Source organism: Cavia porcellus, unplaced genomic scaffold (genome assembly GCF_034190915.1).
Source record: "Cavia porcellus strain 051 isolate PalLab524CR breed Dunkin Hartley unplaced genomic scaffold, mCavPor4.1 scaffold_28, whole genome shotgun sequence".
Lineage (NCBI taxonomy): Eukaryota > Metazoa > Chordata > Mammalia > Rodentia > Caviidae > Cavia > Cavia porcellus.
Window position 1 is genome coordinate 25,253,351 of NW_026947511.1, and position 19,006 is coordinate 25,272,356.

At 32.8% G+C, this 19,006-nt stretch overlaps 1 protein-coding gene across 7 annotated transcripts in view; it reads right to left on the minus strand.

Moving 5' to 3' along the window:
* The window catches only part of Ctnna3 (catenin alpha 3), a 1,637,747-nt gene that overhangs the window by 278,514 nt on the left and 1,340,227 nt on the right, over positions 1-19,006 (minus strand). For all 7 annotated transcript variants that reach the window (XM_063239556.1, XM_063239557.1, XM_063239560.1 and 4 more), the window contains one exon: positions 8,408-8,559. In XM_063239556.1, the coding sequence (XP_063095626.1) occupies positions 8,408-8,559 (152 nt within the window). The remainder of the gene's footprint in view (positions 1-8,407; positions 8,560-19,006) is intronic.

Genomic DNA, 19,006 nt, shown 5'->3' on the forward strand with positions numbered 1-19,006 from the left:
AAGTAGGAATTTAAGAGTATGATTAGACTTTGTACTGAGAAATTAATGACATATTTAAAGCAAACAATGTAAGTTGTAATACAAACAACTGAGATTTGAACCCAGTCATGATTTTACATACCATTCTTTGGTTATATCTGCTGCTCCAAATTTTATTATACAGAATTATAAATACGCAAGGCAACATTATACATTGGTTACTAGCTAAATGGTACTGGAAGAGCTAGTCTCTCTAGTAGTTTAAATGTGAGAATTTAGACACAGACCAAAGCTTAACACAAAAACATAAAGAAAAACCTTATATGAGGTTACAGACTTTGAAAAAATTGTGAAAGTTAAAGAGTTTTACAGAAGGCATAATAGTACAAGTAATCTCAATTAAGAAGCCATACATATTTCCAGGAAAAGTCAGAAGTGTGTCTAACCCTGTAGCTACAATACAATCAAACACAGAAAGTTTGTCTTACTATATTCACAGACAGCTGTGCGTGGTATTGTGTTCCAATTCTAGAAGCCATGTAAATGATTCACATAGAAACATTTTAAGTAACCTAGACCCTATAACTTTTTAAATTTTACTTTGCTTTCCATTTTTGTCTCCTCAAAAATTAACATCATCGAATCACATACACAAAATATGTTTGTGCCCTCTAATCTATAAATTTAGAAAACATGCAAAGAATAAAACCTTAGTGATAGCCATGAGAATATTCACATTTGGCTTTGGAAACCATTTATTTATGTTCTATGATGGATAATAAAAATACACAGTGAATGTTTAAATCTTAAAACAAATTATAGTAAAAGACATACTGCCTTAAAAATATTCCCCCTAGTTCAAATGCACTGATGCCTTCATTTGTATCACTTTTTGAAGCCGTTCTGGAAGACTTCCTTCATGTCTTTACAAGCTGTTATGGATTAAAAACTGATGGCCAACTTTAACACCAGATGAATTAAATCAGCATGATGATGAGCACAGATGTTCCACCTGAGGAAAGTTTCCAACATAAAGATGTGGAGAAGGGGAAGAGAGGCATTGTGAGTATTCCTACATGTTGCTGTTTGAGCTGTTGGTTCTCCTGGAGGAGTTCATCATGACTAGCTTCCCCAGATGACAATTCGACCATTGTCATCTGAGGAGCTCAGGACCTTGTTGGTGAGAGTAGCTGTGGTTCAATTTGATGGAGCTTTGTCCTTACACTGAGTATCACTTCCTGGCTCCAAAGGGGAAGATATGTGCCTTCAATCTCCAAGACTAACTCGTCATGTTGGCTTTTGGCATGTACTCAACTGTTCTCGTCGCTGGAGTAGCTCAGGACCTCCCCGTCCCTGAGGTTGGCTGTAATGCTGTAGTGCTTTACGGACAGCTCTGGTTCTTGTTTTGAGAAGACTTCTTGGCTTCAGTGTAGAAGCCACAACTTACCAGCACAGCTCCTTCACCCCGCTGGCATAGACTTTTTGGCTTCCACCGATGACCTTTGGGCCCTCTCAGCACGGATCTGTAAAAGGACTGGCGTGAGTCCTTTTTGTGGGCTCTAGACCTTCAACTGGACTCGTGGGAAGCATCGTCATGGGCTCTAGCTCTTCATCTGGACTCATGCAGGACAATGCTGTGGGATTCAGGCTCTTGGCTGAATATCTATGTCTTTAGTGTTGTGAACAGATTCCAGCACTTTTTTTTGTTTTAACTCTGGATGACCATCATAAAATAATATTGTAAATTCTGTGTCCTGTTTCTAATTGTTCTCTTGCCGGCCCCAGACTACAGCACAAAGTACAATAAAAAATACAGGGAGTGTTTTTGCTGAGTGACATTCAAGAAGTGACAGGCTGGTCAAATCATTATGGTGTGTTGTCATCCACCTTATAAACTATATCTAACACCACGGGACTTGTGACTCTTTCCCAGAGTAAAATTGACCATGAAAGGTAAATGTTTTAAATCAGTTCAGGATATAAAGGCAACCACAACAATGCAACTAAAGATATTCATGAAAGAGAACTTCCAGAACTGCTTCTGAAAGGGACAAAGAAAATGGGATAAATGTGTTTGAAATGAGAGACAGTATTGAGGGAGAGTAATGACAACATGCCATTTCCTATAATATGTTTTTTAAAAGTCAGCACTCACCATATTTTGATGATAATTTCTGTGTGCTTTTGATTATATATATATATATATATATATATATATATATATATATACATGTATAAATTCACATGCAAAAGCAATGAAAATATATTTGATTTTTTAATATTTGTTATAGGATTAATTTTACTTCTCTCCTGTTCTCCGAGGATTTTTCACTATGCCCATTCATGTTATCCTTATAATTCAATGATCATGCCCTTTTAAAATTTGGTCTATTTATGGATAAATGCCTTTCACTAGCAAAGATGAACATGAAGTCTTAAATCCTTCTTTTATATTTTACAAGCTTAATTAAAGCAATATACAGGATTATATTAAATTAAGCTACTTTGGGTTTAATGAAAAATTTGTGTTGATCTAAAATTTATTTGCTAATGTGAATAAACCTAATATTATATAAATTATCTTTGGGGGGGGTTGGAGTCATCACTTGTACTTGCCAGAAAGAAAATATCTTAAGTTTTTTTATTAGAATTTTGCCTTTTGGGTTATTTTTTGACTTTTGTCTGTGTGTTTATCTACAACTATATTTATATGTTTTCTTATATGTTTATATTTATATGTATTCTTCAAGATATATAAAAATTATAGTCAACTTGAGAAGTATTAGTCAACAGCACTAGTCTGTAGTAGTATGAATAGTAGCTTTTTTTCTTGTATTGCGGTATTTATCAAGCTTTGGAATTAGGTTGAATAGTAGGTCCACCTTACAAAGGGAAAAACTGAGAGCAAATTTATCTTGTTTTAATTTTAATCATTATATTATGGGCTTAATAATTTTAAAGGTTGCCCAAAATCATAGTATACTGTAGTTAGTCTCTACCTTCTGAGGTTGTTAAATTTGATATTCTTCAACCTCATTTGTCACTATACTGAATCCAGTAAAAATAGCAATATTAAGTGTCACAGCATTTATCTTAGAATTTTAAAGATAGTCTAGACAACTCACATAGCAATTGATCAAAATAAATGGTAAATCCAGATGTAATCATATTTTATAAGGCTACTTATGAAATATAGGATTCTATTCTATGCTGGTATTTTATTGTCTTGAGAGAACTAAAGAACACTCATGGTAATTTAGGTAAGACAGGATTTTGTTCACAAACCTCTTCTAGGTTATAGCTTATCTCTCCTGAACTTGCATCATTACTAACCAGTTACCTTAAAGTTCACAATTTTTAGATACCTTGGAGAAAGTATAAATGTCTTACAGTTTTAAGGCTAGAGGTTTAGCCTGAATTAAATTTGAACTTGTAAAGAGAATATTATACCACCTCATTTTATTATCTTCTATAATAAAAGGATAGTTTTTAAGAAAAACAAAGGCTAGATTTTCATTTATTTTCACCTGAGTTAGACTTTGTTTTCATTTTAAAACCCAATCAACAATGACTCCCGAGGTCACAGATCACCATTTAAGAAATGGCTGTAAATGAACTTGTTAGTTGCCTAGGAAATTGTGATGTAGGGACAGAAATGATGGGCTTTCCTCCTCTCTTCTATGTTTTTGATTGCAAAGGTTTTATTTTTATCCTTCTGGCCATAAAATTACTTAAAGAAAAAATATCTATTTTAAAATTTAAAAAATCTCTTTTAAATCATACAGTTGTATGTTCACAGCTGGATATAGCTTCCTATTTTTTTTTTTTTTTGTCTTTTTCCTTTTTATCAGTACCAGGGATCAAACTCACGACTGCCTGCTTGCAAGGCAGGCACTTATGCCGCTGAGCTAAATCTCTAGGCCCTAGCTTCCTATTCTTAAAGCTCTCATTACACCATTTTCCTCAATTATAGCTATCTTTTGGGGATTACAATGAGATACAGGGCCAAGACTGCAAAAATTAAAAATTTATTAGTAATCTAGAAAAAAGGAAAAAAGTCTGCACCTCATATTTCTATTGATGCTAATTCAGTGCGTTCAAAAACAAATGGAAAGCAAACAGACAAAGTATATGAAGAGTTATATAAAAACATGCCAAGATTCATGAAATTATAATTTAGGACCGAGGAAAATCACATCAAATAAAAAATGAATATATAAGCAATAGTAGGAGAAAAATGAAAGAAAGTCATCCTTAATTCAACAATCCTGGTGAACAAATAAGATGATTAGTAAGCTAACAGCATTTATAATAACAATAGAAATAACACATAATGTTATTTACTAGATATTAATCTGCTAATAAATCATATCTCCTTTACTTGATAAGAGTCCATTTTATTTTATAGTAGGCAGGAATTAATTAGAATAAGTCTTGATAGTAGTCTCATTTGAAAAGTTTGTTGAAAATTAAATAAGGAGTTGTGATTAACATAAAATACTAGGATATTCCTGTGAGAAGAAATTAACCAATATGGAAGTATTTATCTTGCAAAATTAACGAGTTAAGGGAAAGATTATTGCCCTCACAGGCTATTAATAATTACAGTAAATTGTTCTCCTGCCCTGTGGAGGACTCTTGTATGTTTCAAACACATAGATGTAATGGTGAGATAATTTGACTTGCTATGTTCAAGTTACCCTGATAAAGAGAAGAAAGTTAAGTACTAGAAATCTAAAAGTGATTATAATATTTTTACATCCCTGAACAGCTTTAGCAGGAAAATAAATGCAGTATCCACCCTGCCTCCAATTTCACTGTTGTGTCTTCTCAAATAACCACATGGGGAGAGTGAAAATTTAGGGGCTGACTTTGCACCACAGTTCCAAATGTGCATGTATCTTGTTCATGCTATTAACATTTATCTCCTGGACTCACCTACCCTCCAATTTGGGGTCACACCTAGTGAACTGTATTCACACATGAGGAATGAATACCTTTTACTGAATAAAAAAAAAATATTCAGTAATTTATTTGCTGTTCAGTACAGGGCCAGTTTCCAAATAGAGGAACAAATACTTGCAGGCTGCTCCTTCATAGAGTCCTCATCTTACAGTGAATCTCAAACTTATCATAAGCTGAAAGTATTTTATACATCAGAATTGAATATAATATAACCTACTGAACAGCATAGGTTAGTATTGACTGGTTACTCTCACACTAGGGTGGCTGACTAGGTGTTGTGACTAAATGGATCTGTCCAGCATCACAAGAGGGTGTGATACCAAAAATTTCTAACTCAGGTAAAGAACCAGATTCAAATTTTGCAGTATTAGTTCAGGCAAATTTATATGGCCTTCACAGTATATATTTTAGAGTTTTTCTATCATTGGTTTGCATTCAGATTTTCCCAAGTCCTGAAATTTTAGATTCGATATGATGACACCTTTAATCTTCCCCTTACAATCTTCTCCATGTGCCCTACTGGGCATCTCGTTCTTTATGGCCCATTTCTTTACAAGGCTCACAAAGGACCCCATATTTCCTGATTACTCAATGTAGTACCATTATGAAATTGAAGCCTGACACTATCACCCATGTCTTTCCAAACTGAAGTGTATTCATTCTTTAAGTTTGCATTTACTGAGTCTTCCTAATGTGAGCCTGTCACCTCAGCTGAATCTTGGTCTCTTTCCTCACCAGAGCTTCATTGGCTTTGAGCATGAGGCCCAGATAACATGTATATGACAACAGCACTTAACCAATGGTGAACAGGTGATTAAATAGCGAGATTTTGTTCTTGCTGAAGAATGTTGAACCATATTATATAGTATATCTCATAGTTCGACAGCAGAATCATGCCTTTATTTATACTGAAACCTACTGGTTTCTTTCATCTTCTGGTTTCACTTTGCCCTGTTCCTAAATAAAACTACTAAAAATATAAATCCTTGCTTCAGACTGACTCCAGGTGAATCTATTTGAAGTTAAATTTTCTTTATATATTTGCATGTTCATTTTCTGGAGCACTTACTTTATTTTTATAAATAACTAATTATCTACAATATAAAGCAACAGTAATTAAAATGGCATGTTACTAGAAGAAAAATAGACATGTGGATCAATAGAACAGAATAAAGGATACAGATTCCTTTCCAGACACACTGAGCTATTTGCTTTTTGACAAAGGAGCCAAAAGCTTATATTTGAGAAAAGATGATCTTTTCAATAAATGTTTCTGTGAAAACTGGACATGTGTTTTGCAGAATATTGTATATGGACCCATACTTCTTATGATACAGTGAACTAAAATCAAAAGAGATAAAACAATCTCAGCACTAAAACAGAAATATTAAACCTACTGGAAGATAAATAGACAAAACGTTTAAAGACATAGATATAGGAAAGGATTTCCTAAACAGTATTGCAACTGCCTCATAACAGCAAATTCAACAAATGAGATTACATAAGGGTAAAAAGCTTCAGCACACGAAAGGAATCAACTAGTAAAGTGAAGATACAACCTAGAAAATGGGTAAAAATTTCCAGCTCTTCCTCAGAAAGAGGACTAATATCTACACTACATTAAAAAAACAACCCTCAAAAGTATTAGTTTGCCTCACATAAAAGAATCAATCAGAAAGCAAGCAAGTGAAATGAACAGAAGTACTAATGGTCAGAAAAAATGTGCTTATCTCTAATTATTAATAAATTAAAACAATGCTAAAATTCCATTTTATGCTAGGAAGAAAGGCAATTATCAGAAAATCAAAATAACAAATGCTGGCATGACTGTGATAAGAGGAACAAGCATGCATTTTGGTGGATTGTAAACTAGTATAACAGTTGTGGAAATTATTATGGAAATTCCTCAATGAACTAAAATTAGTAATTCCATATGACCTAATTATAACCCTTATAGGTCTCTTGATCAAAAAACTAAACAGATTATACTACAGTGATTCATATATACTAATGTTTATAGCAGCACAAATTATAATACATAAACCTGGGAAGCAACCTCTATCCCCATCTACAGACCACTAGATAAAGAAAGTCTGGTACCTATACATAATGGAATACTACTCAGCTATAAAGTAGGGCACTTGTGAGACATGTGTAAGAAAATGGATGCATTTTGATAATACAATGTTGAGTGAAATAATTCAGACACACAAGCTTAAATACCATGTAGTATGTTTCATCTAAGTAAGGCAATGTACAAAAAGCATACTGAAGGGTGAGTAGGAGATAAGGGATCTATCCTAAGTGCTGAGGAGTGGGTGGTGGTGTAAGGTAGGGGACAGAACAGGTGAACTGAGGTTAGCTAAATATTGAGTCTGATATGGTTGCTCACACCTGTGATTCCAGCATTCAGGAGGCTGACCTGGGCTGATTACCATTACTACAAGGCCAGTCTGAACTGATTAATAAAACAAAAAAGAAAAAACAACAGCAACAAAAGCAAAGCAAAACAAAACACAAAGAGAAGAGTATAGATTTCATGCAAATGAGGGAGGTCCCAGGAACACAAGCAACAGTAAAGAGGAGGTGAAAGGGAAATAACTAAAATAAAATATACCAACTGCAGGAACCTGGTAAATTAAATGAATATAAATACTGTATATCATAAATATGCGATCAAATTAAAAATATCAACAGGAATGAAAAGGGAGTAAAGAGATTTAGAGAAGGAGGTCAAAATGCAGGTTGGATGGGGAAGGGATTTAAGACTAGAATCAAACGTAGTACATTGTGTACATGTACTAAGTCTCCATGATGATTGTAAGGTGCATATATTGGGAGCATATACTAACTAAAAAGAATTTTTAAAAATGTAAATTAACATTTGAGTACAAAATGAATAGCTCTGGTCTATACAGAGTAGCACAGAGAACAGTACACATTTCTAGGAACATGGCATGTATTTCCTTATATAGACAATTTCCAGATTAGGACAAAAATCTTTTGTTGTGCCTTGCAGCTCCAAGTTAGGATTTTTTAAAGAATTGTTTGTGATTCTAAAATGCACATTGAGAGAGTTTTGCCACAGAAATACTATTTTTAACACGTTTTCTTATCAATTCAAGTACAACAGTAAGATCCTTACCATTTGCTAAAGAAAAGAAGAAAATTAATTTTCTTTGGCTTCTGATCATGCGACGTGGTGCTGACGCACTATGTCTTATCACTTCTGCACATTCTGCAGTTAGTGTACTCATTTGCATAAGTTATAACCAAATACAGAAATAAAAATGTAGTTTGCAATAATAGATCTGACTTTTGGGATACATACAATGCTCTGAAGTTCTATGTATTTCACACTTGACATTATAGTATAGAAATAAAACCTTACTGATGATCATTCCAGACGAGTCAGATGGCAAAGAATGTTGCAGTAATTCAAGAAAAGTCAAAACAAACTTACCCGAATCATCATGACTGAACATCTGATGTCGTGAATTGTGTCGTAGATCTTCTTAGAGATGTCCACAAACTGATTATCGTCAAACACATTCAATGAGTTCTTGCTCAAGGCTTCCAAGGCAACATTCACTTGTGTTACAAACTCAGGAATTACTATTAAAATAAATGAGAAAGAGATTGTCTTCTTTGTACTATTTGTATTTGTATACTTTCTAGACAAAACACAATTCTATTTTAAATAAATATGTGATGAGTAGACTTTTAACACTCCTTAATGTAGAGATACAAAACATTTTGACATGTATACTTAGATTTCTGTATAGTGAAGACATCAAAGTGAAAGGTATGTCCATAGAAACATGTTAAAAATTGGTCTTATATTTGATGTCACTCTTGTTTCAACCAAACATATGATCATAAAGTCACTTCTTAGATGATACAGTATAAATCTAGAGAAATCACAAAAAAGAATGCTGTGAAAAACAATCAGAATTGTAACATAGTAAAAAAATTTTAATTACTAAACAGAAGAAAATTTAGTTTAATTTCTAATTTCGTCTTCTAAGAACAATAAAAACATTCTTTAAAGGTTCCTTTGGTAAGATTTTTTCTGCAATCATAAATATAAATAAAAATCAATTAACAATGTTATATGCAAACTGTTTTTAAAACAGCAGCACACTGCATAAGTATAGGGATGGGGAATAGTAAATCACTCACCAAACCTGCCACTATAAATAGCAGGAAAGAATGGCTTCTGGCTTTTTGACATCTTTTATTAAATCAAAACACATAGCTAAATTCAAAAAGATGTTTTCTCAACAGCTGCAATGATCTGTTCTTTGCACAATTTTATTTATAATCCTCTTCACTAAAATATTTTTGTCATGTACCAAGTGGCAATATAATCATATTTCTATTAAGACCAACTATCTTTTATTATTACCTATACAACAGTGAAACCACTCAAGTAATCTTCCTATGAACGTTTTGGCAAAAAGAAAACGATTAAATCATATGAAGCTGTAGTTTTCACCCCTGTGTTATAAAATGCAACAAAGATAAGGTATGTCAGGGAAAAGAAAGCAAAGCCTGTTCATTGTTGCAACCTGATTTCATTTTAACTCCTCTAAGGGCCTTTTATAAATAATAGTGGCTCCAATTAAAGTAAAATTTCTCATAAGCAAAGTTTTAATATCTGAAGGACAGATGGAAACTACAATTATTTTTTAACTCTACTAGCATAAATGGACTATTTAAAGTTGATATGTAATACATTTCTCATTTCATTAACATAAACAACAGTTGTGGGTCTTTCTACTTATACTATGGACATATGGCTGCCTAGATCAGACCAGGAGTAAATTTTATAATGTTTTAAAGAAAATATAAAGTGGATATAATTAAGTAGCCAGTTAATGGTAGTTTAGAAGAAATGGCAATTTGACAAAGCTGCTTTGAAACAAAAATCTACCCAGGTTTCAAGAAAATGAAGTCATATTAAACTCATCCATGCTGTAAAATCATTGATTTAAAGAGGTATAATTTAAACAAATCCTTGCTAATCAATTGAAACGCCATATGCTATAAACTATTGTTAACTTTGAAGTATATTAAAATTAGGAGAGCTTTTGCTCAATACATTGTTGACCTCAAACAAAATATTTTGTCTATTACATATACTAAATTCTAAATCAGTTTTAAAATCTTTCAGTCAACTCTTTTTCTATTGATTTTATTTAGACTCTTCAGACTGGTAACTAACACTCATGGGGTTCTTAGGTTGACACCAGCCATGTATCTATACTTCTGGCCAATTTAATCTTTATATCAACTCTATGAGGCAGGAACTATTGCCATTCTGATTTAACTGATGAGGAAACAAAGGTCACATTACTAATAAGTAAAGGTCAGATAACTGAGACCATAGGGCTTGTTCTCTGAACCCTAAACTTAAACTGCCTCCTTTCAAAAAGTAAAATCCTTGTCATTTCTGAATTGCAATGCTTCAGGGGAAATTAATACTAATTTTCTAACAATGAGGTCAACAGACCTATAGAGCCAAATTCTGCTAAGCCTTAAGCCACTTGCTGGTAGTAACCCAAGCATATTTTATCCCTTCTTAATCCTTGCTGAATTTATTATGTGCATTTGCAAGTGGGCGAAAGTACATAATTACCAAATTTAAGAGGTCAGGAAAGAATTCAGCCTCATTATAGGTAATGATCTTAAATGATGTCACCAAGTTATCTTATCTATCATTAACAAAACTTGGATTAAAATATTTCTAATTATAGTATTATATTTGAAAATGACTAATGTTAGACAATTTTTTGCTTTGAATGCTCACAAAACCCTAAGTCATCATTTTATAACATATTAAACTACTCTGAAAGATTTAATAAGTGGAAAGAAGAATTAGGCCTATAAATGTCTTCAATGATCACTTCACACCCTCTCATATTTCCATTATTTAACAAAAACTGATCATTGTGATTCATATTTATTTTTAAAAACTCAATATTTTTGTAACAGAAATATGTTTTATAGCTCACAGATAATATGCCATTCAACTCCATGATTGGAAAAGAACTCAGCATTTTCAAAATAATGCATCATAAAGCACTGACTCACTCTGCTCACATATGATGCATCACCTGGTTAGCAAGAGCAGCACCTCTGCCCTTTCTGTTACATCCTGCTCCTACATTTCAAGCTTCTGGAATATTTACCAAGGAAACAAAATAAAGTTACCGAGGAAAAGGGCTTTAAGACATATCTACAGGAAGCTTGAGATTGTGGGGTTATTTTTCACTTTGACAAATGTATTTTCCTATGAATGAAACACTTAGCCCAAGTATATAATTGTCATTCTCTTCAGTGGATAAAAGTTAGCTCTTCCCACTTGAAGCTTAATTATTTCCCTGAAGCTAACTTTTTCCTACAACTAAATGACATGCTTAAATTAGCAAGTGACTTTTTTTGGTTTAAATATTTTAGAAATTTATACAGTAACACCATGAGATAAAGATTTTAGTCTTTCAACGTTTTTGTTGCTTCGGTTTCTTATTTGTTTTACTCACAATAATTGTTTAATAAATATAAATATTTTTCAATTTAGACCTGCAACAGGTTCTTTGATTTCTGATGTATCCTTGTTTTAAATGAATTAATAAATTGTCTCTTTAAAATAATTGTTTGTATTTTGGTATTTCTCTGAGAATTCCCAACTGTTTAAGTTATCAATATCAATTCTTACACCATCAAACTTCTCAAAACCATCCATGTAAAGTTTTATCAGGTATGACAGCCAGTCCTCGATACAGGTCCCCATAATCCTAGCTACTTGATACTGAAGTCTTCCTACTCTTCCCCAACAGTGCACACACACTGCATCCTCTACATAACACAGGCAAAGTAATGCTAACCGCACAGGCCATGCTAAAAAGTATCACAGGTTCCTTTTGGCCACTCTATCTTGCCTGTTAAACAGTCTTATGTAGAGGCTCCCTTGGCAAGAAACTGAGCTGGGATTGGAAGTCCCACTTGTTCTAGCTATTCCACTTCTAGGCATATTCCCAGAAGAACTGAAAGCATCATACCACAGTGATATATGCACACCTATGTTTATAGCAGTACAATTTGTAATTGCCAGATCTTGGAAACAACCCAAGTGTGCATCAACTGAGGAATGGATAAAAAAGCTGTGGTATTTCTATACAATGGAGTACTACTCAGCTATAAAGAAGGATCACATTGAGATATTTATCAGTAAATGGGCGCAGCTTGAAACCATACTCATAAGTGAAATAAATCAAACTCACATCTGTGAATACTGAATAGTTTCCTTAGTGTAGGAAATGATTCAAATATATAAAAGTATGTGGTAACCATGATTCCCCATTATGTGGCCTTGAAGCTTTATAAAGTTTTCACTCATTAATTGGAATGGCTTTATTTTGGGCTATTTGATATTATGGCCTGTGATGTAATGAACAGCTATTTTGAAGAAAACAAGACATCATAATAGCTAGTGCTGATTTAATACCATCTTGTTTTGAAGCCACATCAAACTATGGCTCTTCTGTCCATTGATTTTATCATGTTGTATCTTGCTGGATTTTATCGTATGTGGTAGTATAAACAAAAATTGTTATAGGCAAAGAGACAATATAGAAACCATTGTTCATTTTTCTATTAGCTGGTTCTAAATAATCAACAATGCTTTTATCCACTTGTATGGTGTTACACTGTCTTGATATGTTTGATGCTATAGCATATGAAGTTATATTCAAATATTTCAAGGAAAAAGACACTATGGTAACTACTATTAAGTCGGGTTATTTGGTGGTGAAGCACTAGGTTGCTGAAAGTGTCATGCTTTAAACCTGTATTGTTATGTTGTTATGCCCCCTTTTATCTCAACCTCTCCCTTATTCATTAAAAAATTATTTAATTTTTTAAATTTCTTTTTTAAACTAAGGGGAAAAATTTAAAAAAAACAAGCAGGATATATTATAGTAACTTTTTTGATTTCGTATTAACTTGAAGTCCTATAATACCCCCGTTATCTTGTTTTGACTGATTAAACTCTATTCTGCTCTGTATGAAAGTATCAAATATCAGAGTATAGGCAACTACTTTGAAGGCAATAAGATTCACTAGGATGCCCATTCTGGTGTGACTATTATCCTCTTTTGAGGTTCTGTAAGATTTACAATGTTTAGGTTTTATTGGTCTTGTTCTGATAGACAATTCTTTTTAAGGAAGCAAGAGGCATTATGGTAACCATTGTTGATAAGCTTGTACTCTGTTTTTACATCATGTGCTATGTCTATCCTTGGTTTTGACTGACAGTTTTGTTTTATCATGCTTGATTTTATTCTCTTACAAAAAAAAAGTAATAAGATCTAAGGGAGCAATAAAACCCAAAAAGTGTAAATTTTGTTGTAATAAAGAGAGGGAAAAAAAAGTGCCCTAAAGGATACAACAGCAAGGGTGTTTAGGTGTATTAAAAAGAAGACCATATTAATATTTTTGATTGGATTACTGAACACAACTATTTGCAGTCTCACTGTTTGAATGTTCACTTTTTATGCTTTGATCCTGTGACCTGAAACACCGTTTCTAAGATGATAGCGTGTAATCTATTAATTGGTGATAGCTTACTGTTTTTTTTTATGTAGTTCTGCATTACTTGTATCCTTACCCTGTTTTGTTTTGTTCTGCTTTTTTTCTCTTTTTCCTTTTAAATAAAAAAAAGAAAGAAACTGAGCCTTCCAGTCAGTTTCTGGCAAGGATATTAGCACTAACACCAACAAACCAAATGAATAAACTTAGAAGTAGATCTTCTAGCTCAGTTCAAGCTTTCACATGATTGCAGCCTCAGATGACATCGTGACTACATTGTTATGAGAGATTCTATGCCAAAACCACTCAATTAAGACATTCTTGGATTTCTGACTTCCAAAGTATGCAAAAAAATAAATTATTGCTGTTTTGAATTTCTACATTTTATAGTAATTTATCTCATGATAGTCACCATAACAAAAGTCCTATATTCTAAAAGAATAAATTAGCTTAGCCTCCTCTAGTTCATGCAAATGGAATCATAATGTAAATATTCTTATATCTTTTTGGATTCAATATAAATTCATGCAATTTTTGTCACATTGGTACAAAAATACTGGAATTTTCATTTTCACTGCTGCATAGTATGCTATAGTACAATTAGACAACAACTTATGCATACTATAGCTAATGGTAATTTGGAAAAACATTTAGATAATTAAATATTGTGCTACTATGAACATCCTAGTACATGCCTTTTTTCACCACGCATTACTTGTATGTATCATGCTATTTTTGTCATGTTATTCAGATACTATGAGAACCAAAGTGATTGGAAAAATTTTACTTCTTTTAACCATCACTGAGTTGCTCTGTATCCTCTTCAGCTCCTGATATAATCCATCACCTGTGTTTTCCCATTTCATTAGGGTATATTCCTCATTTCATTTTTAATATCTTTTCTAAGAATCTATAGTACATATGCAAGAGTCTACTGTAAAGTTGATGAATTACTTTAAATTTGTATCTATGCTTTTATCTTTAATTTGGGACCATTAAAATTTTTCCTCCTTTAAAATTATCTAAATGCAATCTCTTGCTCATACTCAATAATTAGCCTCTTTAGTTTCTAGATCAAGAAAAACACACAACAAGGGAAGAAGGCAAGGAAAAGAGAGGCAAAGAGATCCAAATTCTGTAGTTCTTGAAAAATGTGGTTAAGTGTCTAGAAGGTATCTTTGGCCATAAGAAGAGGGAAAAAATCTAGAAGGAAGAAAGGTTTTTTTTTAAAAAATAAAACTTGAGTTTATAGAATGAGCACACATTGATTAGACATAACTTCCTTTGATCTAAAACGACTCATTAAAACACCTGGCGTTTACTTGGATGTGAGTAAAGTTAATCCTGGCTTTCTAAAACCCAGATCTCTGTCCAATTGTCCATCAATATGTGTCTAAATAGAGCTGCTTTAAAAATTCTTGTAAATTTCTTGCAATTTCTAGCAAATTCTTACAAAATCTTGCAAATTTCTATTCATTCTTCACATTTATTTTATATGCCACTTCCTCAATGGAATGTTCCCTGATTCCATCCCCACCCGTGCCTTCACCTACCTTAGATGGTTCTGTCTCTTGAATATGTTAACACTTCAGAGATCTATATTTTAAGGCTGCTACATCTGTAACTATGCTATCTTGTACTCAGATACTTTCATAACCTTGACAACTCTTAAAAATTTGTCAAGTCGCCTTTGTTTCCTGAAGAAAACTGAGAATTCAAACTGAAGCACAGAATCTCAGGCACAGAATGCATAACTATTATGTTTAACTGGGTGCCAGCACAATTGCATTTATGCAAATGCAAAAAATGCTGAGGACAAAAATGTTGGAAGAAAAAATGATGAAACGACACCTTCGAATTCTGAGGAAAAATTATTTTAACTCTGCAATTCAATATCCAGCCAATCCATCAATTAAATATATTAAGATGCTCTTTTAGACATTCAAGTATAAAGAACATTGAATTTCTATTAACTCTCTATTAGGAAGATACTTAGCAGATCATTCTTTTAACAAGAGGTGTGTTCAAATGTGGTTGAGGGAATAAGCAACCCAGCATCATAGTGTAGTCCTCCACTGAACAGGACAAAACGTATCTTATAATTGGATTAAATAGGGCATGTTAGCATAAAATCTTGATTTTCTATATAAATATATATTAACATTTGTTTAAGAATAAAGAAGAAATAAGAAAGCATATCTCAATAATCTTATTTTCACACACTTATAAAAAAAAGACTCACATGATGGAGAAAGGAGTAACTGTTTTATCATCAAGGGCTAACAAGAAGAAGGTGGAAGACAGGAGAGTCTCAGTAACTTTTGTGTTCCTTAAAATGTGTCAGTATGTCAAAATTCCACAGTTTCAAAATAAGTAAAATTGAATTAACAGAGGAAAAAGGAAAAGGAACTCTAATAACAAATGCAAACAGCAGCTAGAAAGAAATTACATGTATTTTGAATTATCAGTGTGATTACAATTACTTTATTCACACTTCTCAATTTGTATTGTCCAACACTAAACAAGATATATGTTGCCATTAACATTATTTAAATAAGTAAATGTTAAATACATTAAAGTTTTACCCAATTGGTTATTTTAGTGCACACACCACATGTGCTCACTACACTGGACACTGTAGCTGTGGCTCAGACCCATCATCACTAGTAATTCTACTGGAAGTTACTCAAGTATTGGCAAAGCAAGTGTTTCCTGAATACCTGGGCTCTGTAGGGCACTGGTATGGGTGCTTAAAAAGTGATAGTTGTACCATCTCTGTAATCTTTTTGTGTGTATCACATTGATAGGAGTTATAAACATTTTTGGTACCGGGAATCAAACTCATGACCTTCGCACTTACAAGGTAGGTGCTGTGCCACCGAGCAATATCCCCAGTGAGTTATAAACTTTGGAAAAATTATTTGATATCTAGACTAGTAAAATTATAAACATAAATTCAGTCTACTGATGACATTCTCAGGTTTGTTATCAATATGTAGTTTTCTTGGTATAAATATAGGTGACCAGCTAAACACAATAACATTTATTTTTGTATTTTGAAAAAGTTATATTATCTATGCTCTAATAATTTTATTAATCTCTTAAAGGTTATGAGATTTCACAGCTGCTGAAATTGTACTAATTTCAATGTCTAGCACTTCATCTTCTAATAAACTTCGTTATTTAATGAGTTTAATATTCAAAATATTATAGATTTAAGATCAATGACAGAATCTCTTCTATTTTCTGTAACTTGCTAAAATTTCCCATAATGCATAAGGTCTTCTTATACGTGTGAGTACAAGACTAAGATTTTTAAAGAGCAATTTAATTTTTCTTGTAACTGACATTCATTTATCTTCAATCTTTCTAGTGTTAAAATCAATATCTCAAAACTCCAGGGAGCCCAAATTAATAGGGTTTAAGTAAGTATGTTTAACTCATACATTTTTGTAGAATGTTAAATGAAATTGTCAACTTAAGAGACTCTTGTACTGAAGTAGTCTTTTTAGTAACACTTACTAAATAACTATAAAAATCAGAATTTTAAATCCAGCAAGAGATCTTTGTATTTATAAAAGTTAAAATGATTTATTTTAAGACTACCCCCTAATTTTTACTTCTTGTAAAGCTGAATTCCTTGATCATGTTCCTCCTTTGTCCTCTGCCTCCTTCCTCTTTCTCTTTCCTCTCCTTTCTTTCTCCTCCTCCACCTCTTTCTCCTCCTTCTGTCTCTCTCTCTCTCTCTCTCTCTCTCTCTCTCTCTCTCTCTCTCTGCCTCTGTCTCTCTCTGTCTCTCACCATCTCTGTCTCTCTCATTGTCTCTCTCCTCCCATTTTTCACTGTTCAGATTGGCCTTGAAGTTGAGATCCTCCCATCTCAATCTTCTGAGTAGCTGGGATTACGCCCATGGGCTAACAAATCCAGCTAAATTTTTATATGCTAGTTTATGAACACTTTTAAGCAAGTCCACTTAAAAAAATGAAGATTTACAACTGTGTTACATTTTTAAGTCCATAAAGTTTTCTTGTCAATGTATCCTAGGATTATATAATTTCAGAGAGGGAAAAAAAGAAAGAAAAAGACTCAAAGTTTTCTTCCACAAAATTATGATATTGTTCATTTCTTTTATTCTTGACTGATTCAGGACATTTCCTATACTGATTTCTATTTATAACCATATATATGCATATGGTTATATATGGTTCCTTTGGCTATATTTTCTTATAAGCAAAAGGTCATTTTAAAAAGGAAACACACATATACAAAATAGATAGAAGACTAGAAGGGTATATGAAAGAAAAAAATTATGGTTGAAGGAAAAGTTAGGAAACTAGATGCATGGGTGTGATGATGTATAAATGTGTATCAGTAGAGGTTTATATTTCTATACTTCCCTAGTTCAGAAAAATAATTTGAACAATTTAGTAAAGAGACAAAGGTTTAGCACACTGTGGAACTTTTCTAACAATGTCATTAAAACAGAGAGAGATAATCAAAGTTGTAGAGTTGAATTACACTTGTATCAAATATGTTAGAGATAAGCGACATCAATTAAGAATAAAACTAATCTCTTATATTCAATGCAAAAATGAGCCAATGACTTGCATAGTTTATATTATCTAGCAAAAGGATGCTGAGCACTTAAAATATTTCCTATAAGTGACAAGAAAAGAATTTCCCTCAGCACTTTATAAGAAATTGAATATCAGTGGGAATATTTATTATTATTAAAAATAAAAGTAACAATAGATGTTACAAGTAGTGTTAAGATGCAACTTCATTCTTCAGAGGACTATAGATTAATCAGCTTTCTATTACTATAATGAAATTTCTGAAATAATCAGCTTGCAAAGAATAGAGGCCTTTCTGTTTGATGGGCTCACAATTTTGGAGGTTGAAGTCTATAATCTATGGACCCTATTTGTGGAGCATACTTTACCACACGTTTTTTACTATGATGCACTACCATGGAATCTGTTGTTCATCTCATGGCAGCCAAGGAGCAACATGAGAGACAGTAAGGAGTTAATTAATATGAGTCCTACATGATGAGACAAGTCAATTCATCAGACGATGAAAATAAGCTCATGTTAGAATACTTTCTGCTTTCAATCTGGTGACTTCTTACTGCCACGTTACTGTCCAACACGAAGCCCGTCTCCAGATGATAAGAAGCCAGAGTAACAGTCTTTGTTTTTTCGGTACCCATAAACATGGTCCAAATAAGCTTTTATCTTCATAAATTACCTAGTTCCATGTATTTTTATAATTCCAGAAAATAGATATAAAAAGAACTTTATATACCACTCATATTTCCCATTCACTTTGTAGAATGGCCTGGTATTCTTTATGTTCTTATCACATTGTATTAAACAGGGAATTTCACTGCCATACTTATTATTTTCCATTCTATTTGATGTTTTTTTTCTGGTATCTGGTATCATCAGTTTCTCTTCACTAATTTACT